Genomic DNA, 24,647 nt, shown 5'->3' with positions numbered 1-24,647 from the left:
ATTTGAAGTTACAACAGCACTGTCAGAATCCAATTATATTTCATCTCTAGTTATCAACTGTGGAAAATCCCATTTCTGCCCTCTCTGGATTCTGTCATACAATGAAGGGAAGGGGGTGAACAAAGGGGTTTTATGGCCCTCACTTCCTTCAGTACAACTTCAAAGGGACTGGATGTGGATATCACCAAAAGGACTAAACATAACAATGTTTAGCTTTCATCTACTCCTCTCTGAAGTCTCCCTTCCACCGGCAGTGAGGAAAAAGGGGGTGGAAATATAACGCGCCTGGGATTGTCGCTGGAAAGATGGTGGGTTGGGGTGGGGCTGCTGGGGACCCCTTCAAACCTTGAACGTAGGGCTTGGGCCCCAGGTCCTGTCTAAAACGCCTGCAACCATTTTCTCTTAATATAGATGCCTGTTGGAAGAAATATTCCAAGAGTTCTGTCTTCTTAAAATGCAAAGTGGAGTGGGTCCTTACAAGCACTGAAAAAAGTGACCTATGACTATTTTTCACCCTTATGATCATTGCAGTGGTCATGTGAGTTACATTTGCATGCTTGACAACTCACATTTATGATGGTTGCACTGTCCCAGAGACATATGATCCCCTTTTGCGACCTTCTGACAAGCAAAGTCAAGTTAACAACTGTGTTACTAATTTAAGAATTGCAGTGATTCACTTAAATGTGACGAGAAAAGTCATAAAATGGGGCAAAACTCACTTAAACAGATTTCTCACTTAGCAATTTTAGGCTGAAAATTATGGTCGTTAAGTTGAGGACTACCTGTATTACTCCCAAATAACTATGAGGATGCGGCCAATCTTTGGTGAAAGAGAAAGGGGTGTATATAATTCTTTAAGGCTGAGGAAATAGGGGGGAAACGTCAAAGGGGTTTATCCAAAATGCCCGCTCTGGCTCATAAGCATTCCCGCCTCCCTGCTAGACCCCCCGGCCGTAACGCAGCCACCGCTACCCCGGACAGACGGAGCCGAGCAGGCCTCTCGCTCCCGCTCTTCAGACCCAAACACGTTCCGCTTTAGCCCAGCAGAGAAGGCGGCCACGTGCCCCGCCGGCGGGTGGGTGTCTCCGCCGCGTCCCCGCCTCCTGACTCGGCCTTGCCCCGCCTGGGCCGCCTTTCTCCGCCTTGCGAGCCCCTCGTTTCCTGCTGCTGGCGGAGGCCGAGGGAGAAGGTGGCGGTGGAGGCGGTGACGGAAAGAAAAGTGCCCCGGAGCCGGAGAAGCGGTCGCCTCCAGCCCCGCTCGTCCCCGAAGGAAACCAGCGTCGCCGCCGCCGCCCCTTCTTCCTCCTGCGCCCCGCTGCCTCCCAGCTCTCCGGCTTCCTTTTTTTTTCTTCCGTTCGCCCCCACCCAAGTTTCCCCTCTGCAGCTCCTGGACTCCCTGCCTCCCACCCACTCGCCCACCCAGGACAATAGAGCGGGAGATGTCCTCCTCCGGTGGCCACCAGCAAAGCCAGAGCCGCGCCATCCCCACCAGGACGGTGCCCATCAGCGACTCCTCGCAGCTACCTCATGACTATTGCACCACGCCCGGGGGGACCCTCTTCTCCACCACGCCCGGAGGTATTTAAAAAAAAAAAGAAAAGAAAAAGGGCCTCGCGCTCCCCATGGGTGGGTGGGTGGATGGGTGAGGTTAGGGGACCCGGGCAAGGACGCGCGCCAGGCAGGCCCACCGGAGCGGGAAGGGGGCGTGCGCCGGCCTGGCTGGAGCTCTTGATCTCAGGCGCCCTAAAAGGGTGTGCGGACGCCTGGGAGGAGTGGCGGGGGGACCCCCTAATCCTCGTCCCCTGTCCTAAGAGGGCGCCCCCACGGAAGCGTCCTCGGAGGGCTTGGGGGGGGGGAAGAGTCCGAGGTTGCCCTCCGGAAATGCGACGGCTGCTGCTGCGCCTCGTGAGCGCTGCCTTCCAGCCGGAGCTTCGCGGGGAAAGACGCCTTTCCCTCCGGCGGCGGTAGCCGCCGCAAGGGGGACCCGTTTGGCCTGCTGGCGGGCTGAGCCCAGGAAGAAGGGAGGCCTCGGCTACAATGCCTCGGGGAGCCGGGTCTGTAGGAGGGAAAGCGGGCTGGATCCCGATCGTCGCCTAGGCCTCGCCTCTCTGGTTGGGGCTGGCGGCGAGGTATTTGTAAACAAGGCCCCGGAGCCTCAAGACGCCGCGGCTGTTACACAATAAGAAGGGAGGAGCGGGAGGGAGGGACCGTGGCCGCGGGCGAGGGAAGGCGATGAACGGGAGCTCCCTCGAGGAGAGGCCTGCTTTCCCTTCCGCGCCACCGTGCCCCAAACAACCGGGCTCCCGCGTGGAAATGGCTGGCGTGCCTTAGGTTGTTTTCCAGCTGCCCTTGGGGACTTCAATATAATAATAATAGTAATAGTAGTAATAATAATGTAAGCCGAGAGTCACCACGTGCTTCTGGTTTCCCTGTGGGAACGCTTTTGTACTTTTATCCAAATCGCGTTACTGTTATAATAAGCCTTCGTGGTTTGGTTGCCCAAAAACCGGGTCCGTTGCATTATCTGGGATTTCGATGAGGCGTGGTGAATGCACCTTACGGGGAGTTTGTACGGTTGAATCACCCAAGTCGGATTAATTCAGAATCCAGCCTGGTATTTGTGGTCTTTTTATGCCTTGGACGTGCATTGAACCAGAGCACGAGATAGAGAGCTAAGCAGGATCCCTCAGCTAATGATTAGCCTGTTCCCCAGACGTGGAGCAAGCTGGTTTGGAGACAGTAGAAGTGAAGGGAGGTGATGTGTGCCCGTGTGTAGCTAAATAGTAGAGCGAATTTTCTTTACAAATGGTAATGTAATGTAGGCTGTTCTCCGCTGTTTATTTCTGTTACATAAAGCCACTCTGGGTTTGAAACTTGGCTGCTTATATGTGACAATTTTTTTCTTAGGTCTAAACATATTAACTTGCTCAGAAGCTTTAACAGCTTTGTCCAACTTTGCCCCCACTACTGAAAACACTGGATTAACTAATATGAATTAATTCCAGAGGAAAAAGTATATATGACAGTAATATATTCTAAGAAACATTCTTATGGTACTTTAAAAGCTAAAATTAATATGACATCCAGCTTTCATTAACTAGACCACTTAAGGGTTGTGTTGTGATTAGACTTGTCCTCTTATCATTTGGTTCTGGAATGTCACAAGTCTCTTTCTCCCCTCTATCCTACAGGTTGCCTTGATTTTCATATGTGCAACTGTGTATTTTTTTTTTTATCCTGCTGAGTTCTAGTAAACTTCAAAGTTAACAGCTGAATTTTATTTTTGTGGCCACTGTTTAGATAGCTAACAAACTGATTTTGCTTTGTAAACTTGTTTTAAAAGTTGATGAGTACCAAGTTCCTTCTTCTTTGGCCTTTTGTTTACTTTGAATTATATTTCCATATTTCAAATTATTGAAACTTATTGGTAATGGGGGGGGGAGTAAGATTTGCTGATTTGACAATGACATGGTTCCTTCTGCATGCCCAAAATTATTAAGGTTACATTTCAAGTTAATAGCTGTCATGCCAGATAGCAGTATAAATTTGGAAGTTTATATACTTTCTAGAATGTCATTTCTTTACCCAGAACTTGCTTTGAATGGGGAAGTGCACAGCACTGTGAATCATGATGCATGTGATAACAGGTGCTTTTTATTAAAAGGTACAAAGTTAGTCAAGATTAGATATAAAATAGGTCTGCAGATATGTGAGTCAAAGTTAGACTTCTGCTTGAAGAATTCAGGGCTGAAATCCACACACCTAGAAGGAACTCAAGTTGGGAAAATTAGACATAGCAGACTTGTTTAAAATAATTGGCATTAACAATCGATAAGGAGAACTGAAACTTGACAGTTTCTGCCAGAATATAACATTTTAACTATTATGGTTGTATTTATTCATTAAATATTAAATACATTATGAGATTCACATTAGATGGTAAACATACCATGATATAGAAAACACAATCTTTAAATTCCAGTAACTTGATAACCCACAAACAAGCAAATCACGTCATGGTTTAATATCCAGAAGACATTTTGAAATTGATGGATTGATATTTATATTTATATTCTCTCTTCTCTTTTTTTCTGTTGTGAAATGATTGCTGCATGATACAATAAAGGTTTTTTTTCTCCATTATATGGTTTTTGTTGTGAGCAGCTGAGAATCTGGGATGATTTGGTAGCATCCAAGTCAAATGTAAATGTTGTGCAAACCCAGTCAACACTTAATGTTGTGTTCTATCTTATATATGTAGCCCTCCACTTATGACTGGTCACTTAGTAACAGTTTGAAGTTACAACGGATCTCCCTCAAAACGTATTTACAACACGTTCCAACAGCCACCCGTCCCATATTTTGGGAGTTTGGCAACCAGACTGAATTTATAGCCATTTGCACCTTCTGCAATCTCATGTGAGACTGCAATTTAACATTCTTTTGCTGAAAACCAGTGTTTACTCCCCATAACATTGGATTCACTTAATGATTACCACCAGAAGGTCATAAAATCAGGTTGCTGACATGATGACCTGCTTTATGATTGTCATGACATAAAACCATATTTTCAAGGCTCAATGATGGTTGTAAGTTGAGGACTACTTGTAGAGTACAATAAGCAAAGTTGAAAAACATTAGTTCCCCCCCCTCCCCGCGCTGCTGCTCCTGGGATGCAAAAGAGTGGAGGCATGTCCATAATTTAAAAATTCAGATTCCTATTGATTACAATGAAAGAGGTAATCAAGTATACTCTGCTGGAATCTGCAAGGCTTAAAGAATCCTAATGCTTGAATTAGATTAATTTTACCATATCCTGCTCTGCAATACAGATATATTTTAACGATAATGTGAATGCAGGGCTGATACAGTCAAATTGATATTCTGTTCATAATCTTGACATTAATCCCATTTCCTTTATGAAGCAACTTACAGACTCTCTATTAATTTAAAACTTTTGCAGGATATGCTTGTTTTTAAGTAGAAGGTTGTTAAAGGTCATTGGAACTTGCATAGCTGAAATTCCATTTCTTTAGTTTTAGTTATTGCATTTTTTCCAGGCATCTGAATCTGATATTTCTCTATACTAATAAATACAGTAATTCAGTGTAAGCTTGATGCATTGAAAGCTTTGGTTATCCAAAAGTGTGAAAACTCCTTTTCCCCCCTAAATTAGGATATATTCTGTGAAGGCAAGGAAACCCTAGCAATGCAGCATTAAACATAAATATGGCAAAAGAGGAAATACAGATATTTAAGGAAGTAATTGCAAAGAAAATTATAAAGCTGCACTTTATTAATATAAATTTCCTTATTAATATTTTATGATTCTGTTCATTCCATTATTTTAAATATGCAAAAAATTATAATTTATAATTTAAATCTACCAGTGTAAATGGTTGGTTGGTTGGTTGGTTGGTTTTTCAAGGCAAAGTAGTATCTAATTATCCCATCCTTACAAAATCTTACGTATTTCCTATAATGAAAAAGCATCAAATTCTAGTCCACTTTTGCCTCAGGAAGCTCCCTGGATGATTCTGGATCATTCATCAGTTCTTAGCCCAGCCTATGTCATAGAGTTGTTGTAGGGAAAAATAGGAGGAAGTGCTATGATTGCCACCATAAGCTCCTGCATGAAAGATGGGGTATAAGTTAAACAAGAAAGAAAATAATTTTGAAAACATTGAAGGATATTTATATGTGTACATATGTAACAGAGAACTGTGTTGTAACCAAAGAAATGTTAACCGCCTGTTTCAGATTCTAGATCAAAATAGTAAGGATCAGAAATGGAAGAGTACTGAAGGTGGCTATATCTGTGTAAAAAAGGATTTTGGAAGAACACCAACTTGTTGGTTGAGGAGTGCTAGCAGCCAGAAGAAACTTCGGAAGGCAAAACACACTTTTTCCTCACTTTTACAAAAGTGCTTTTGTTAGACACATTCCTTTCTCGCTCTAATTTTGTGATGTTTCGTTTGAAAGCACTGAGTGTGCCTCACTACTTGCCATGGATGCTGGAACCCAGCCCAGGTCAGCAAAACAAAAATTACACCAGGGCCTAGAGAAAAAGTAATGAGCATCTCTGAGTACTATCACTTTTGCTCTGCAAAGCAATATTTCACCAGGCTTTGATGAGTTCCATTGGCTGAATATGTTTTCATGGCCAAAGTTAAAACTCTTTCCTTGAGAGAGTTCCCTGCTGACTTGAAATTAAACACGATTACATAAGTAAGTTTTCCATGGACTTTTTGGATTCTGCTTTAAGGCAACTGCAGTTGCATGAGTTAATGGTTGTTTTAAATGCAGACATTATAAGGATACTGCTGGTTGGTCTTCAGTTCATGATGAGTGGAAATAATTATCGCTCACTTTTTTTTTGTTGTTATTGTGTCTTCAAAATAACACTTGGAAAGGGGAAGTCAATATTCAGAGATTTCTTAGTAGAGCTTTTGGTTGAAGCTACCTGTGAACATCAAGGGCCAGAATTTGATGTTCAGGCACAGAAGTAGACATATGAAAATTAAAGAGCGGTAATAGTGAGAGGTAAACTGAAGTATCATGATTTTTCCTTTATTGTGGGTCTCAGTTTATCCAAAATTCAAAATCTGATAGTTGTTTTATGGTCAAATATAGAGAGAAGTTTGCTTGGCTTTGTTTTTTGAATACAGCAAGTATTCAGCAAGGATTTTCATGGCAAGTGACCTAAACTGGACAGAATGTATTATATTGATCCCTATGCAGCATTTCTTGGAATTAGTAAACTGACATATTTGATCAGAGAAACAGACTACACTGCTTTATAAACTACAGGTTATGCTGCTTTTCGCCAGCCATTTCTTCACATTTATTCTAGAATTGCTATTTATCCTGAGCCACTTGCATTGGTGGAATTGGGCTTTTCCACTTGATCTGTAATATCCCATTTCTGATATTCAAGTTGTGAGTGCAGTTAATGTTGCATGGGCATCCACAGAAAGACAGCCCAATGGGGAAACAGTGGCATGTGTGTGAAGATGTGATCAGGCAGATGCAATCTGCTCACTTGCCTCAGATGTCATGGTGCAAGTATGTAAGGGTGGGGTTTACGTGAGGAGCTGCTCGTACTGTGATTCTGAGGTCATCATTGATTGCTGCAGATATCACTGTGCTTATGAACAAAAGAGCACAGCATGCTCCCCCCAAAAAAAGTTGGGTTGCTTTGAGTCATTTCCAGAAATAACACCCCAAAACTAAGGAATCAAAAGTGAAGCAATAGAATATAAACTTAACTAATTAAATAACTATGCACTCACTTAGTAAGTAAAAAAAAAATGTTGAGTGACAGCAACCCATTGCTTTTTGGGGATATTTTATCCAGTTGTCCCCCACAAAAGCTTTGCTGAAAGGATAAGGAAGCCAATGTCTACTATTTTGCTTTGCTTCAGAACTCTCTCAAGTCAACTCTCTCTTTCCTAGTAATTAGCCACATAAAGATACAGATATAAAGAGAGACAGAGTGAACAAATCTAAAATTGAGAGATACAAATGAGGGATTCAAACCCAGGGATTGTACCTTTGAGTGTTCCTTAGTGCTCTCCGAGCTTGCTTGTTTTCTTGCAGACGTCCCTTTGAATAAAAGCACACATGTTCTATATCTAGTCTTGACTCAGAAATTCTCATCATATTCAATATGGTTAAAAAATGTCAGTCTATTAAATTCTAACCTAAACTCATTTAAAACATACTACTATCTCTAAAGTTTTATCCAGAGAAGTGGTCTTATTAAATGTTTTGCAGTAATAGTAAAAAGATCCTGCAACAAAGCACTGTAAAGTGGAATGCTATTCAAGCATGTTTATGGCCTCCAACAAAAAAAACATCTGGCTGATTTATGTCTGGGCTTAGAAGCTAAATGAGATTGTACTTGGGTGGCAGAGCTCAAGGAAATTCCAGAGCTATAGGTAAAACTGTGAAGTTCTAAGTCAGTGGCAAAATACACACAATATTTGCCCAAAAATCCATAGTTAGGTCACTGAGGTTAACAGGAAGTGAACCTAATTCAATGTTTCATAATCATCCAGAAGGATCCAAGGGTAAGGGCGAACTAGAACTCATGTGTTCTTGATGCCAGTCCAGTACTCTAATCATGATATCACAGTAGCTTCAGCTTTGTAGAACCGTGTGTATTTATTTTATAGCTGAGTTTTAAGATAAAATTGGAATGTAAAAGAAAAAGGCTTGAATATATTATAAGCATAAAATTATGTCTTTTACATCCTTTAATTTCTGGAGCGGAAGGAGATGTACATAATAACTCTGCCTCCTATTTTTCTCTAAAATAACAACCATGGGGGCTCAGGTGATGGCTTCTAGGAGACTCCTGTGGCTCCAATTTTAAGCTGAAACATCAGTGTTCAGTGGCTTTCTCCATTTTAGAGTTTGATACGATGTTTATTGTTGCAAATGGGACTGAAAAAATGCCAATTGACATATTTCAATATTTTTCTTGCCTTTGCTTTATTTAACACTGACCATTCCACATTTTTGTTCCTAGAAAAAAGAGGAACAAACAGAAGTGGCAGTGATTCTTGGAGTTGATTGGGTGACAGGCTGTTTACAAGCTTGGGAGGTTCAATTCCTGTGTTATTTATGTGTCCTAGGAATGCACAGATGGTGCTGAATTGATGTCATACTCAGTTGACATAGGGTATGATGGAACACAAGGGAGAAATCTGTTTCATAGCTATCCTTGGCCCAAGCCACAAAGGGCATTTAGTTACAGCAAAATCTAGGACAGGTAGTCCTCGACTTACAACCACAATTGAGCCCAAATTTTCTGTTGCTAAGTGAATTTTGCCCCATTTTACGAACTTTCTTGCCACAGTTCTTAGGTGAATCAGTGCAATGATAAAGTTAGCAACACAGTTGTTAAGTGAAATTGGCTTCCCCATTGACTTTGCTTATAAGAGGATCACAAAAGGTGATCACATGACCATCACAAATATGAACCAGTTCCTTTGACTTAGCTATATAAAGAAAATGGAGGCCAAAATGTGCAGTTGCAAAGAAATGGGCAAAAATTTGCAAACAGATTTGAGCAATGTGATGAAAATGGGAAGTGGAAGCTCTTAGATATGCAGTAGGATCCGTTGAGGATCAGCCTCTTCCATGTCCATTTACTTTATTTGTAAAGATTTTTAGAGGTTCCTTTTCTTAGAATTAATATTTTGCCATCTGTAAAAGGTAATTTAGTTTACCTTTAATTTGATTAAAGCCAAGCAGTGTTGCTGTTGTCTTAATATTAAAATTTTGGTGATGCTATTGAGAAGAGCTTCTTGTGTGGAAAGAAATGAGATTTGTGATTTATTTTCAATATGAACCAGAAAGGAATAGTGCATTTAAGCCCTTTGATAATCGATAATAGTGTAGACCAATTAATGCCAATCATTTCTGAGAAATCGATTCCATATAGACTCAAAGCATTTAATTAAGTAGGTAAAGATGCAGCAGTAGGTCTATTTTCTGCTTGTACTCTCAAGACTCAGCTTAGAAAAGGAGTACACAGTTTGGTAATATCTAGACACTTTCAACTACATTTTCTGTAATTGCTTACCATTCTGCCATGGTATGAGTCTAAAACGGGTTTTCAAACTTGGCAACTTTTAAGACTTGTGAACTTCAACTCCCAGAATTCCTCAGTTGAAGTCCACAAGTCTAAAAGTTGCCAAGTTTGAAGACCCCTGATCTAAAACATCTGGTGAGTGCCAGTGTGTTGATACTGGATGAAAATGTGCCCTGCTGGCTGAGATCAAAGGCCTGACTAAACCTGCTTCCAGTTTTCCACAGATGTATGTTAGACGCCATCTGGAAGCTTGCACAGAGATTATGAAAGAGGAGCCTTCCCAGAGACGTATTTCCATCAATAAAAGAAAACCATTCTTGGCTGTAAAACCATGTGACTCTCTTCAGTGAGGTACAGGTAGTCCTTGACTTAACAACAGTTCATTTAGTGGCTGTTTGAAGTTACAACAACACTGAAAAAAAATTATGACCAGTTTCACACTTGCAACCATTACAGCATCCCCATGGTCCTGTGATCAAAATTCAAATGCTTGGTAACCAGCACGTATTTATGACGGTTGTAGTCTCCCAAGATCACGTGATCACCTTTTGCTATCTTCTGAAGAGCAAAGTCAATGGGGAAGCCACATTCACTTAACAACTGTGTTACCAATGTAACCACTACAGCAATTCGCTTAACAATTGTGGCAAGAAAGGTCATAAAATGGGGCAAACTCTCTTTAATAAATGTCTCGTTTAGCAACAGAAATTTTGGGCTCAGTTGTGGTTGTAAGTCAGGGACTACCTGTAATGTTAAAGTCCCTATTATCTCCAGTGAGGCTCTCAAACACAACTCCCCCGGCCATCATGTTTTGCATCCTTCAACAGTAATTTGTAGGCAAAGCCATGGCACTGAATGTTTCATAGATAGGTCAGGGAGACTCAACCAAGGAATATGGGAGGGTGAGGCCGCTTATGGGCATAAGAAAGATTGCCAAGCTTTGAGGGTCTCTCAGCCAATGAAGAGAGAGAAAAAAAACATGAGCAAAGAAAAGCTCCAACAGAAGACAAGGCAAGCATTAAGACGGGTTCCCAACCAGGGGTTGTGAGATGATATTCCAGGGGGTGCAAAAACTTGGGTTTTCAAAATTATAATGTACATGCATAATTCATTGCTGTTATTTCAAACTTTTGTAAGGGGTGCGAGAATATATCAGAAGCGTTCTAGGGGTGCGGGGTATAGAAAAGGTTGGGAACCACTGCGTTAAGAACCAAGAAAGGAACGATTATCCTGCTTAGCAAGGAAAGAGAATTCAAATAAAAATGTGATTTGAACAGCTCTGGGGTGGTTTTCCTAGGATGTATCACTTTAAATATATCTTCAAGAAATAAGGGCTATCAAGCCAATAATTAAACCAAGTACTGGCATTCTGGTCTGAATAATTCTGCCACCTAAGAGGCCAATATGAAATCGCTCCATCTTGTACCACTGTTTTCCAAGTAGAGGTGAAGTTTTTCTATTAAATGGCAAACCATGATTCATTTTCTTCATTTTTTTTTTGACTCATTAGAGATTTCTGTGTCAATGTATGAAAAGGCTTCAGTGTTGGGGCTTGTAGCTGAATTAGCAAAGCCTCGTGTGTTAACTATTGATGGTTCAGATTTGACTCTTGCTCAGTAGCTTGTATTGTTAATTTTGGAATAAACAGAAACATGCAGATTTCATTTTCTTGAAGATACTTTATTTTGTTTTCAGGGTAATGTAGCCTTCCCTAACCTGGTGAGTGCAACCAAACCTGGAAGGCACCTGCTTGGAGAAGATTAGGATATAGGGGGTAGGGTGGAGAAATCAAGAGTCATCCTTGTTGCAAAAGGGGGAAGCTTCTAAACTTCATTTAAGTTTTAGGTTTTATACTAAACATACTTTAATTGGTGGCTTTGAGTCCATCTTGACTCCTAGTGACTGCATGGACAATCCGTGCAGTTTTCTAGACAACTTCTAAAAAGATTTGTCACTGCCTTTTCCCGAGGGTTGAAAGAGCATGAGCGGCCCAAAGTCATCCACTTGGCTTCCGTGCCAATGGCAGGACTAAAACTTGACTTGCATTCTATTAGTCTAGCACTTTAATTACTAGACCAAAACTGGCTCTTTTGCTTTCTTACTTGGATATAAACTAAAGTGCATTCAGTGGAATGTAATATTTGTTTAGAGCTGCAACCTTTCTTTATAAATAAGGGGCTTGTTGAGCAAAACAATTATACCTCAGAGGAGTTAGGCCACAAATATTTATGATTTATCTGCCTAAAAAATTGTTAAATAAAATTTTAGTAAAAAAAAGTGTTAATCAGAAAAAGTGCTGCCAAACTTCTGATTTTAATGGAAGGCAGTATATGTAGTTCAGGGTTGAACTAAGGAGTCCTTGATGGATAATGTAATGTCAGCAAGCAAACAACCAAGCTCAGAGAGCACCAAGGTCTCCATAAACTCCTGATTTCCTTTGCTGCCATAGACTAACACGGTCTCAGCATAGTGGATCTGATCATACCAGTTACTTTGTTCTTTTTCCACCTCTCTAGGTACCAGAATCATTTACGACCGCAAGTTTCTGTTAGATCGGCGCAATTCTCCCATGGCTCAAACCCCTCCTTGCCACCTTCCCAATATCCCAGGAGTTACCAGTCCTGGTTCTGTGACAGAAGATTCCAAAGTGGAAGTAAATAATCTGAACAATCATGATGGGAAGCCTATAATTGGTAAGAACATCTGTATTGTAGCAGAAGCAATATCTGCACGCATGCCAAATACTTACTTGCAACTGACAGTACCAATCCATGTCTCTGCTACAGGTAGTCCTTGACTCACAACCATTCTTTTAGTGGCCATCCAAGATTACAACAGCACTGAAAAAAGTACTTACTGCCCCAAATTCAGGTGCTTGGCAACCAGCATGTATTTACAACAGTTGCAGCGTCCCATCATGTGATCATCATGTGTTACTTTCCTAGTTGATTTTTAACAAGCAGAGTCAGTGGGGGAAACTGGATTTGCTTAGTGGCCACGTGATTCACTTAACAATTGCAGTTATTCTCTTAACAACTGTGGCAAAAAGGTTGTAAAACAGGGCGCAACTCACTTAACTGTATTGGAATGGAAATTCTGGTAACAAAGAGATTTTTCGCGGGGGGGGGGGGACATGCAGTACTACTGATCTCCTTGTTCTTTGTAGCCAGAATGGGAAGTGATACAGAGCTATTCTATTTCCTGCACTGTGATTTTGTTCAAACATGAGTTTTACCTTGGGATCAAGTAATTTATTTCCTGTCTGCAGTTTTTTCCCCCCTTTAATGCGTTTAGAGAGCTTCTGCTTGTAGAAAACAGCAAACTGTTGCAACAATTGTATGTGGTAGGAACTGAATGTTGAATTATTGGCCTTTTGCCTTCTGTGCCTTAGCAATTCAATAGCTATGAATTATTGAAAGATATTTACTTTTTCAAAATGGTATAAAGCAGTTCAAGTTGAGGTAAAGTACAAACAATTTTGCCATACAATTTTGGTCAAATCATTTGCTGAGATGGACTTGATCCATTAGAGGAACTAGCTGTAAATCCGTTGTATTTCTAGGCTAAATAGGAATTGAGGGGTCCTTGGTGCTCTCTGAGCTTGTATGTTTTCTTGCAGACATTTCATTACCTAAACTAGGTAACATCATCTACCACTGACGGTGTTACAATTTGGGTAATGAAATGTCTGCAAGAAAACAAAGGAAGCTCAGAGAGTCCCAAGGACCCCTCATTTCAACCCTGAACTACAAATATTTTCCTTTATTGGTAAATAGGAATTGGACAAAAAAATTAGATAAGATGCTAATAACAATCTACACATTTTTTCTTTTATGTAGTTGGTCTCAAAACAAAACCATCTTCTTGTATTTCAAGTTCAAAATTTATTTTAGTCGAAGACTGGTGTATGGCAAAGCAATAGCAAACAGTTTAGAAGTAAGGAAGGGAAGGCCAGATGTAAAACACAAGCTAAAACTTGAATTTACACTAAAAATGCTGGAGGTAAGAAATGCCCAAAACATTCCATGCATGAACTGTACCATGCTCAGGTCATATGGCTTTGGGTGCTCCATGCCCAAAGTAGAATGTCTTTTGGATATATTGGCCCATATACAGTATGAAATGGGGCAGTTTTATTTTGGACATGGACCAACCATAGTGATTCCATAATGCAGCAGAAGATGGTCAGGAAAAAAATGAAGGATGGTGGAGTTTCTTGGGAATATAGATTGCCTATGAAACTAAACAAATGAGGAAAGCTAGCTCCTTGTACTGTTGTCATGAACCATTATTTTATTTTATTATTATCAATTAAATTTATTGGCTGCCCATCTTACCCCTGGGTAATTGTGTGCTGTGAAGTGATCACACTTCAGCACCATCAACTGAAGGGAAGGAACTAGAAAGGTCAGTGGATAGGAGAGCTGATGAAATATAAAATCATTGCAGCAGAAAACAAGTGGAGAAGGAATGGAAAGAGGGAAAGATGCCCACCAGGATAGTCCTTTCTCATTAAATCACTCAATAGTGCTCTCTCTTCTTTTTTTAACCGGAACAACCAAAAAGTTCTGAGTTTTATTTTCCCTTAACCATGGCAGATCTAAAATATTTCAGAAGAACTTCTGAAATGTGTTGGGTTTTTGTTTTATTTTTTTAGATCAAAACATACTTTCTTTTTTGGTTACATCCTCAGGCAGCAGAAGGAAGCAAAGATACTGGATGTAAGGGTCGATTTTCCTCCTATAAAGAAGCATTTAAATTAAACAGATCAAGAATAAGCAAAATACAAACTTGAGTGTAGGTATATCTCGCCAAAAATGCCAGGCAGATTCTTTGTGAGGTACTATTTTAAGCCAGTGGTTGGTTTAAGCCACCTTCTAGCTCAGTTAAAATGGTATGGTATATTCCATCTGCATTTTCTAGTGGTTTTGCCTGTTCTAACTGTTAACTTTGGCCACTTACATGTGTCAGGTTATTGAAAGTAAGAATTCACTGTCCTCTTAGGAGACTTAAAAAACATGTCTGTAAAGTTTCTCCCCTTAAAAATTTTCCATTGATTTGCATGTGCTCTTGTCTTTCAATCAGGTGATGATGCTCAGTTTGAGATGGACATCTGATTTTCCCTGAGGGTAACCATGGAGAAACAGCAATTCCTGATCACCTGCGTACATCTGATTTTGACCATCAGGATCAATAACTCGAAGGATGAAAGAAGAAGAAGTAGAAGCTGCTGTTTCCACAGAATTTTCACTTCAACTTTTGAAGTGCCAAAGGATAAGAGGACTCTCCTTGATTTCCATTAACCATACCATGCTTCCTACCCATCCCCTACTCCTCTGCTTGCCTTACTCACTCCCTATAACTGACTTGGAGCCCATGATAAATTTATATGGCTAAGGAGTGTCCCTTGGCTTCTCGCACTTTAGAGACAACTTTTCAAAACATGCACATGCGAGAATTTAACTTCTATCAACAATTGGATATTTATTGCAAAACACACAAGGGGCATGGAAAGGGTGGATATATGTTTGAAGTGACATGACACTGCCATTGTTCTCCTTTCCCTTAACTGCTGTTAAATTGATGTCAATTTATTAACTTGATTTCTATGTTATATCTCCTTTGACGTGCAGAATGCACTCTCTTTCTAAATCCTGTTACTCAACTTTTCTTTTTTAGTTAGTATACCCTTTCATGTGGGAAGCTGCTATGAGATTTTCCTAAAAGAGTATTGGAGTTTTTTCTGCTTCCCCTGAAATTTTTTTTTTTTAAAAAAAGATAAATAATTTAGAACCATCACTTCATTATGCATTCATTTCACTTTGTATTTCGTCCCAATATCATTTCCCCCCCCACCCGAAAAAAAAAAGTTTCTCTCCGATTTCCTCATTTAAACCCACCAGTGTTAAAAGCGAACCAGATCTTTTCCTAATTGGGGAGTATTTTGCTTGATTGATTTCTGAACCAGTGTTTCTCAAACTTGGCAATTTTAAGCTGTGAGGAGTTCAACTCCCAGAATTCTGGGAGCTGGTCAACACAGCTTATAAAGTTGCTAAGGTTGAGAGACACTGTTCTGTACTATTTGTCTACATTCTTTAATTTTTGCTGTTCAGTAACATCTGGTGGGTTCTTTGCAAGTGCATTTTTGTTCCAAAAGAATTAAATAAAGCAACCTGGTTACGCTTAACTAAGAGAAACACAACAAAAAATGAAAATTGTGAAAAAGTCTTGTATGGACCAGGGAACCTTAAAGAATCAATTATTAAGATGTTAAGTGCTGATTTCATGATGTGTGACTTCAAATGAATTTGAAATGGTGACTGATCAGAAAGATTTCACTGCATTTTTCGAACAAGATCTATTTGTTTCTTGGTTACTATCCTCTGCACATTTCTTGAATTCATACATTATTAAATCAGACACCTTGGAGCCTATTGCAGATTCACTGTCACTATGGAGGAAGAGTTGCTGGTGATCTCACTTCATTCTCTTTATTTGGATATATTCGCCATTTCCCACATACTGGTGACCCAACTCCTAACTTGATTAGTTCTGGCATAAGTGAACTTGTGCTGTTTGCCTGGAATTGTTGCAGAGAGCAAATAGGATCTCTCTTTGTAGGTATTCATTGGCAATTGAGGTCTCTTTGTGAAGAAACCAGTTACTGCGAAAGGGAAAATTGGTGGATCATTTTAACACAGCCCGTGGATGAATCCATGCAATGGCTGCAGGGCCCCTTGATACTTGGCACCATGAGAATGCTGCCATGTTAGATTGTTTTATTGTCTAGCCCAGGGATCTCCAAACTTGGCAACTTTAAGACTTCATGTCCCAGAATTCCTCAGACAATAATGAATTCTGAGAGTTGAAGTCCACAAATCTTTAAAAGTTGGCAAGTTTGGAGACCCCTGGCCTAGGCTAATGGAATAATAAAAACCTCTTTGCTTGATTTAAAAGTATGTCACCATAGATGGAAAGCAGAGTTTTTCCCAAAAGTTAATTATTTTACGACCCAGACTGAACAAAAACTACAGTGATAACAACGAAAGATATATTTCCTTCTTTTAGAAGAGGGAATGCTGCTTAAGACAATGCTTGCTGTGACCTCACACACATGAACTAGAATTTTTTTTAAAAAAAATAGCACACTCACACTGAAATTTCTGGATGCTTGTCCCTGTCTTCAGTCAGGCTTTCCTCTGTAATTTTATTTTGAAAATGAAGCCTCTGAGGCAAGGATAAGCTACCATGACCCATCCAGATGTCATTAGACTGCAACTCCCATTATCTCTGTCTATTGGTCTTGCTATCTCAGGCTGATGGGGGTTAGAAATTCTGCTGTTCTAAGATTCTTGCTTCTCTAAAATATTTGATGAGTGTTGCCTCTGATTCCTTTAGGAAGTCTTCCAAGAGTGATTCATGTGCTACCTCAAAAATAGAATGACTGAATTGTGCTAGTTTCCCTAGTGGGGAGATCACACTGATGTGGCAATTTTGCACATGGATTTTATTATTCAGGCATAATTGGGAGTGGAAGTGATACAGCCTCAGGGAATGTGGCAACTATACTTGTTTTTAATGTAGGCTTCACTTCTAGAAGAATATCTGAGAATATGCTCGTCCTATTGGATTTTGGCCTATAAAATGACATAATGGATTTCAGGTCAGTTCTTGAACTCACCTGTATTTTCAAATCTGGGAATTGACTTTGGCTCTTAATTCTCTTTATAAATTGGCAACTTATCATAATTGACTGGATTTTAAAAGGAGGGGGGGTGTCATGATTTAAAATGTAGGATATGGGCTTTTGCTTCCCCTCTGCCTTTGTGGTAGCTTTGGAGGCATGTAAGAAAGACAGGATTTTATTTTGTTTCGCCTACTGTAAAATGTGAATAATACAGAAGCAAAATTGCTTTGTAACTGTTGATGTCTCAGGAATAATTTGTAATGTCTCTGGGGAAATATTGTTGCTTCTAAAGTGGTGACAGTGCTGTGACTAAGCTGTGGCTCATGAAGGGAAGAATCCCTTGAAGTGCAGCATAAGCGTCTGGATTTGGGCAGAGGAGACTGCGTGTTCAGTCATAAATCAACACAGACAGTTCCAGTGTTTCTGCCTGGAACCTCACTTCATTGGCAGTTCAGTTGATGGGAGAGGAGAGATACATCTTTACTTGGCAGATCTAGGCAAAACTGAAGTTTTAAATCACAATCCCAGTTCAGCTAATTCCAGGGAGGGAAGGAGAGGGTAAGAACAGAGTTTTAGGGGCTCCTAACAGGTCTTGTTCTCATTGTAGTATTTTTGAAGATATTTGAAACTTGGGAGTTAACTTTAGTATGTTACTTTTTCCCTTCTAATGGTTTAACTAGTAAAATGCCATTAATAGGACACTTTTTTCACAATTAAAAAAATACTTCTTTATCAGAGAATTCCATGAGATTTTCACAAATCGGATGCTGCTCGTAAAAAACTGATTCATCTGAAGTCTGTTCTATATAAACATAGCTGAAGAAAGGAGTGTTCCAGAGGGAAGGATTGATCTGTAGTCTGAGTGAAGAGATTTCTCTTGTACTATAGGATTCCTCATGTATTTGGATAAACTCTTCTGATCTTTGCTGCAGTTTTCCCCAATTTATAAAATTGAGCCAGTACACTCATACCTTGCAGATAGTTCTGAGAAAATAATGAGTGTCAATAAGAAACAAATAACATTCCATTTCCCTAAAACTTAGAAAATTGGTTCAGTCGTGGCAATTTTCTCTCCCGTGCCTTCTGGATTGTACCTCCTATCCTTGTCTATGAATAAAGCTGCATTTTATAATAGAAGAAGAGAAAGCTATTAGAGAAATCCTTTTTTGCTTTCTTCTGCAGAGTTTATCCCCCTAGCACAGTATAGTTCTCAGTCTCCTTTTAACGCAGCCAAACTTGAAGAGAAGACTAAGACGTAATAATGCTAGGCACTTAAAATGTTTGTAGCAGAATTTTATTACTTGAAAAATTTCCATCCAGTAGCTGAAAGAATAGAAATAATTGCTACCCTGTTTTGCGGTCCTTCAAATTCAGAACCACAATCTCCGTTATCAGTAAATTAGTGTTGTATCTCTTCTAAAGAGAGGCCTCCAGTGCTATATATGATCTTTTTTTTTTTTTTTGAAAGAAACTTTGGAGTAGGTATACATTTTAAGCACTATTGTGAGCTAAGTGAATCCATGGCAAACATCTGAGGTAAGTAAGGCTGCAGGCTTTAGTCAATTCATTTTTTTGCTAACTAAAAGGAGTAGATTTATATCTGGTGTAGAACATGCTTTCCTTTATTTTTTCTGCCATTTTCTTAAGACTTCATATCAAAATACTATACAGATGTAATCAACGGAATGAAAATTATTAATTAAAATTCATTTATTGAGTCTGTCTTTTGGATTTATGTAGGATTAGGCCAGCAGACAAATAGAGGGATATCTCTGAGGGAATAGAGGAGGGGTAGGCAACCTTGGCTCTTTTATAACTCGTGGACTGGCTCAGGAATTCTGGGAATTGAAGTCCACCAGTCATAAAAGAGCCAAGGTTACCTACCCCTAGTATAGTACTATAGTAGAAGAAACTGGTTGAAATTCTGGGAGTTGAAGTCCACGAGTCATAAAAGAGCCAAGGTTGCCTACCCCTGGAATAGAAAAAGTGGAAGGTGATTGTGATAGAAGCTCCTTTTTAAGATCTTGTACAATGCAGCACGTGAAAAAAAGGGATGAGACTTCAGTCGCAACTGCTATCTTGACCAGTGTTATCTGGCTGGGAAATTCTGGGAATTGAAATCCACATATCTTCTAATTGCCAAGGTTGAGAAACATAGAACTTGACCTTTGGCAAAACTAGCCATATTCTACCAGTAGTTGTGCATGTGCTAGTTGAAAGATCAAATAAGGATGTCTAGTCTTAAGGAAGTTGAGCTTTGCAAATAGCTTTTGCAGGTGGAAGGATTTTATGTGACATTTGCACAAAAGGATTTCGGCAATCAGTGGCAGAAGTTTTGTACTAGGAGATAGACATCTTAAGATGTCATATTTTCTTTATGAAAAACTAATAATGATAAGTTGGAGCAGCTTGTCTATGCTGGAGCCTCTCAACTTTCCAGATAGTAATCTGAAAGCCTGAATGACCAGAAAAACTATTTACATCAGTATCTTATTTAAAAAACAAAACAAAACAGCAAGGATCCATCTAGATAATGTGTAGTAATGGTGAACCACATCCACTGAACCACAAGTCAGCCTCGTACTAAGTACATATTTAAAAACATTTTACTGGAAGTACTGGGATTCCATGCATTGGGTTGAACACTTGTGCAAAAATGTAGCAACTCACATATGCTGAAGAATGAGTAAATGCAGCACATACATATGGTAGAAAATAACACAAGACTGAATTGTAATAGGTTGTTTGCAGTCCTTTGCTAATTCGGTTTCCAAAGTCTAGACTTGCTTGGCAAGAAAATCAAGCAAGGGGTTCAGTTTTTATTTATTTCCATCCCCTCAGATTATGTGAAACCATTGAATATTTGATTGATGTTTTATTTCTTTATTATTGTGCTTAACAATGCAATTAATTCCACATAACTGTTCTTTGTGGCAAAAAAAATAAATCAGAATTCTGATCTTCCATCCTGTTAGCTACAGCATTCCGAATTGGTATGTTGATTTAAAAAAAAAAACCTTTTGCAGTTCAATTGTTTAGACCAATGTTTGATGCTGGCTAGGAAATTTGAGGAGTTTAGGTCCATCCATCTAAAAGTTGCTGAGGTTGACAAATCATGGTCTAGACTGCTTTTGATATCCTGGTTATTTGCTGGTTTTCAAAAAAAAAAGAATGGAGGATAGACAGTTGGACTGAAATATTTTAGGTATAGTAGGAACAGTAGATTTAAAATATTTTAAACACTTGCTATGGCTCATCATTACTGTCAGGAATGTCTGTTACAAGAACTTTTGTACAGAGAACTAATAAAGGATGTTTATAGGGGCCTTGGAAAATCTCCAGTGTTATGGCTAAAATATTATCTATTTTGACTCCCGAGATGCCATTTGGAACAGATCCATGGTAAGTTGCCCTTGCTTTCACCAAAGATAATGTGCTCAATGCATCAATGAGGATTTTTAGGGCCCAACTTAAGAGCTCACAATTCTGCCACCGTCTCTGGCATTTGTTTACTGGTGTTCCAGTCTTTCAGCCAGGAGGCTACATTTTTTTTTCTGTAATAAGGCTGAGCAAAAAATGAATCGGGATCTACTAGAAGATGGGCAAGGATTTTTGACTAGGTATTGAACAATAACAAGACCCTTTACCTCTAAGAAAAAGCATGCTTGTGTAGATAATTTGTGTGAGACTACTTGTCTGAAAAAAACAAACATTCTTTTAATTCTCTGTACTTGTCTGCCTGAGTGATTGGTTTTGGCCTGGCTCTAGGTCAGGAGTCTTCAAAATTGCCAACTCTAAGACTTGTGGACTTCAACTCCTAGAATTCCTCAGGCAGCCCTCAATTCTGGGAGTTGAAGTCTACAAGTGTTAAAAGTTAGGTTTGAAGACCCCTGCTCTAGGTGAATCTTGATAGTTGTGGCTGAGAGACTGAATAGATAGATATTTTGCAAGTTAGTGACCTGCTTGCAGCTATCTTCATCATGGAAGAAGCACCTGGAATGCTGATTTCCACATCAAACTTTGTCCTAGATCAGTGTTTCTCAACCTTGACAATTTTAAGGCATGTGGACTTCAACATTGCTGGCTGGAATTCTGGGAGTTGAAGTCCACATGCCTTAAAATTGTCAAGGTTGAGAAACACTGTCCTAGATCTCTAGTATTTAGTCCATGTCCCCCTCAATTGTCTGCTCTTCACCACCCTTATGGTTCCCATCTGTATATTTGCAACTCAACTGGTGCTTTCCCACCATTCATGGGTCTCTCCTTGATATTTCATTAATTGGGCAGTTAAGTTTTGTTGCATTGAGTTCTCAGTAGACCTAAGGACTGTGTTAAAGCTTTCTGTATTAGTTCTGAACTTAGTACCAAACACCATTTCAGTCTTGTCTCCCGTCCCATTTTTCTCCTAATCTTATCTCACCAAATAGATTTTGCGGATGGATGTAAAAGTGAGATTTATCCCTGCATTTGTCTTTCAGTGTAATCTTTCAGTTAATTTTCACAGTGGTGAGGAGTCCATGAAGGACGTTTTGATAGGCATGTCTCTCTGAAGGCTATTGTTTCCACTTGTGGCTAAGGAATTAGAGTTCAAAGAACAGGTAACAATAAATTCTAATGCAGATGTTGCATGGTGATAGATTGTGTGAACACGTTGACTCTCACCCTGCAATTTCACTGGGATGTGGCAGGTTGGAAGATTTGCGTTTGCTGATCACCTGCAAAACTAGGTAACTCTTGGAACATGAAAGAGAATTCTACTGTGGAGAGAGGATGAATGCAAAAATAATATATATGCATATGGGTGAATATATACATCCCAATATATATATAGATATATGTTTGTGTGTGTAAATTACTTTTAGAAAAAATAACATTAGGGAAAATGCTTTAGGTTGATTATGAGATATTATCTGGCTTAGCTGATGATGTTTCATACACTTGACTTTACAAGCATCAACAATAATTCATCTAATGTGGAAATCCATGTTATAAGGACCAGTTGTTTATAAAATGGTTGTAAATCAAACAAGATGTGGGAAAATCAATCGGCACCTTCATCCCTGTTTATCTGAGGAACACAAAACTACCTTGCTCCCCCTCCATCTTCCTTCTGTTGCCTAATTCACTGCATGAGGATGGCAAACCAGTGTGCCTTTCTTTGCCTTAAGTGGGTGAAGTTCTCCTTCAGACATTACATGGCAGCTTGTTTTCTATCTTATTTGTTAGCGCTGAAGTAAGAGTAGAGGCTGCTGCCAAAAAAGTTACTGAATGTTCTTAATATATTTTAAAAACTAGTATCTTCCCCTGTTCCTTTTTTTTTTTTTTTTTTTTTGGCTATCATCCATGTTTAACTGAACCCCAGGATTCTTGTTTTTACCATCAATGGTTGTCTGAAAAATCCTTGGGTACTTCTGTACTTATCTGATTTTTATTGAAACAGGTGTTCAGGAAAACACTCTCGCCAATGGTTGCTGTTACAGTGAGATCAATAAAGACCTTGATTATATCAAACCAAAATGCCTTTGTGTGTGTTTTTCCCATTATTGTGGCAATATGGGAATGTGGGACCTTAGGGAAATTTTCTTTTTTTTCTTGCTGTTCTCGAAATAACACGATGCTCCTTCCTTTCATGCAGTACAGGCTGTCCTCGACTTAAAATCACGATCGAACCCAAAAGTTCTGCTACTAAGTGAGACTGCTGTTAGTGAGTTTAAGCCCATTTTTCCACAGTTGTTAAGTGAATCTGGCTTCCCCATTGACTTGCCCCATTGCAATGGTCGTAAGTGTGAAATGGTCATAAGTCACTTTTTTCAGTGCTGTTATAACAATCACTAAACCAGTGGTTCTCAATCTGTGGGTCGGGACCCCATTTGGGGTCGAACGACCATTTCACGGGGGTCGCCAAATAACGCAGTCTGCCATTTTTTCCCCCTTTTCCTTAGTTGTGCCACTCCCTTTTATTCTATTGGCTTTTGAAAGCCAATAGAATAGACTCTCTTGAATAGAGTCTAATTCTATTGGCTTTCAAAAGCCAATAGGAATTGTCCAGGCTGTCTCTGCCCTGCTGAGCCCGCCAAAAGTCCTATTCTGCAAACGGTGCTGCACCAGTTGAGTAGTCCTTGACTTACAACCGGTTAAGTAGTCCTCGACTTACGACCGGTTGGGGGTCGCGGCATTAAAAAGGTTGAGAACCACTGCACTAAACAAATGGTTGTAAATCGAGGACTACCTGTTTTTTTTTTTTTTTCTAATACAGATTCTGGAATGCGTGGAGAGGAGTAGAAATCGTCTCCATTAGAAGGATGGGTAGATGAGTCCATCCATAAGAATTTATTAAAAATTATACTCACCTCAAAATAAAAAGGCTTTTGAGATAAGGTTTCTCTCCCTTATTCAGGGAATTCACAAGGTAATTGGACACAATTGAATCAGACACATTCAATTTCTAACTTTACTTTCCTACTGTAACATTTGTTAAGGAAAGAACACATAAACCTGCATGGTTTCTTTTTACTGGAAGTGTAGAAATAGTTTGAAACTGAGATACTTTACACTGGTGGTCTATAAAATTTTAGGTACAGCCATAAAAGGTTTTATTAGTTGATGCCAAGCTGAGACCATGGGTTAGAGTGGTTGCTTTCAACAACTTAAAATGTCTGTGCTACTGCCTTGGCATTTAAGGGAATGGCTAAATTTAGGACCAAGGTTTTGTTTCACCATACTTTGTATAGAGATTGTCTGTCCTTTGTGCACTAAAATGGGGGGGGGGAGTGATCCGATTCTTAGACAGAACCTTAAAATATATCTAAATTTGTCCAATAGGAGAATTAACTTGGAGCAGGTTCATAATTGCCCCAGTTCATGAGTGAAGAGATCAGAATAAAGTCCAGCCCAAAAAATGTTTAATATGGTCTGTGCACATATAAAGTAAAGTCATCTTTTAGAACAGACATATCAAACAAAAGGCCCGGGGGCCGGATGCGGCCCACAAAGTGCTTTCATGTGGCCCACGAAGCCGTCCTGGAAACAGTGAGGGAACAGCCCCCGCTGCCTTGGCCCTGGCCCTGGCCGGCCGGGAGCCAATGTACAATTTTGTGGTGACCATCTATGCTGAAATGCATTCAGTCTTAGCTCCACAAGGCCGTCTGGAAACAGCGAGGAACCAGCCCCTGCCGCGTCTGTTCCACCTCCTGGGTGCATGCTAGGGAGGTGTCACCCTCTATGAGGAATGAAGAAATGCACCATCGCCTGGAAGTGGCCAGCAAATGGCCCTCGCCTACTTCACATATCTGGCTTGATAGGCTCTGCCCTGGTCCCACCCCTTTTTGCCAGAGACCCTCAGATCTGTCTCACTCC

The 24,647-nt window shown here is 39.9% G+C and overlaps 1 protein-coding gene across 1 annotated transcript; it reads left to right on the top strand.

Moving 5' to 3' along the window:
• Window positions 1–1,121: 1,121 nt before the first annotated feature.
• Window positions 1,122–22,802, top strand: EIF4EBP2 (eukaryotic translation initiation factor 4E binding protein 2). The gene is made up of 3 exons (XM_039348171.1): window positions 1,122–1,581; window positions 12,121–12,297; window positions 14,690–22,802. Exons 1-3 carry the CDS (start codon window positions 1,443–1,445, stop codon window positions 14,719–14,721), a joined length of 348 nt encoding a protein of 115 aa, XP_039204105.1. The 5' UTR covers window positions 1,122–1,442; the 3' UTR covers window positions 14,722–22,802.
• The last annotated feature ends 1,845 nt before the right edge of the window (window positions 22,803–24,647 follow it).

The sequence above is a fragment of the Crotalus tigris genome, unplaced genomic scaffold (genome assembly GCF_016545835.1).
Source record: "Crotalus tigris isolate CLP2741 ecotype Arizona unplaced genomic scaffold, ASM1654583v1 scf7180000018124.1459596, whole genome shotgun sequence".
NCBI lineage: Eukaryota > Metazoa > Chordata > Lepidosauria > Squamata > Viperidae > Crotalus > Crotalus tigris.
Note: the sequence above shows the minus strand (reverse complement) of the source record. Positions and strands in the feature narration are given on the sequence as shown.

What these genes read in the sequence shown, in the direction of transcription:
- EIF4EBP2 (XM_039348171.1), top strand. Translation starts at nt 1,443, where the DNA reads ATGTCCTCCTCCGGTGGCCACCAGCAAAGCCAGAGCCGCGCCATCCCC. An exon ending in CTTCTCCACCACGCCCGGAG is followed by an intron (nt 1,582 to 12,120) that starts GTATTTAAAAAA and finishes CCACCTCTCTAG; the next exon opens with GTACCAGAATCATTTACGAC. An exon ending in TGATGGGAAGCCTATAATTG is followed by an intron (nt 12,298 to 14,689) that starts GTAAGAACATCT and finishes TCTTTCAATCAG; the next exon opens with GTGATGATGCTCAGTTTGAG.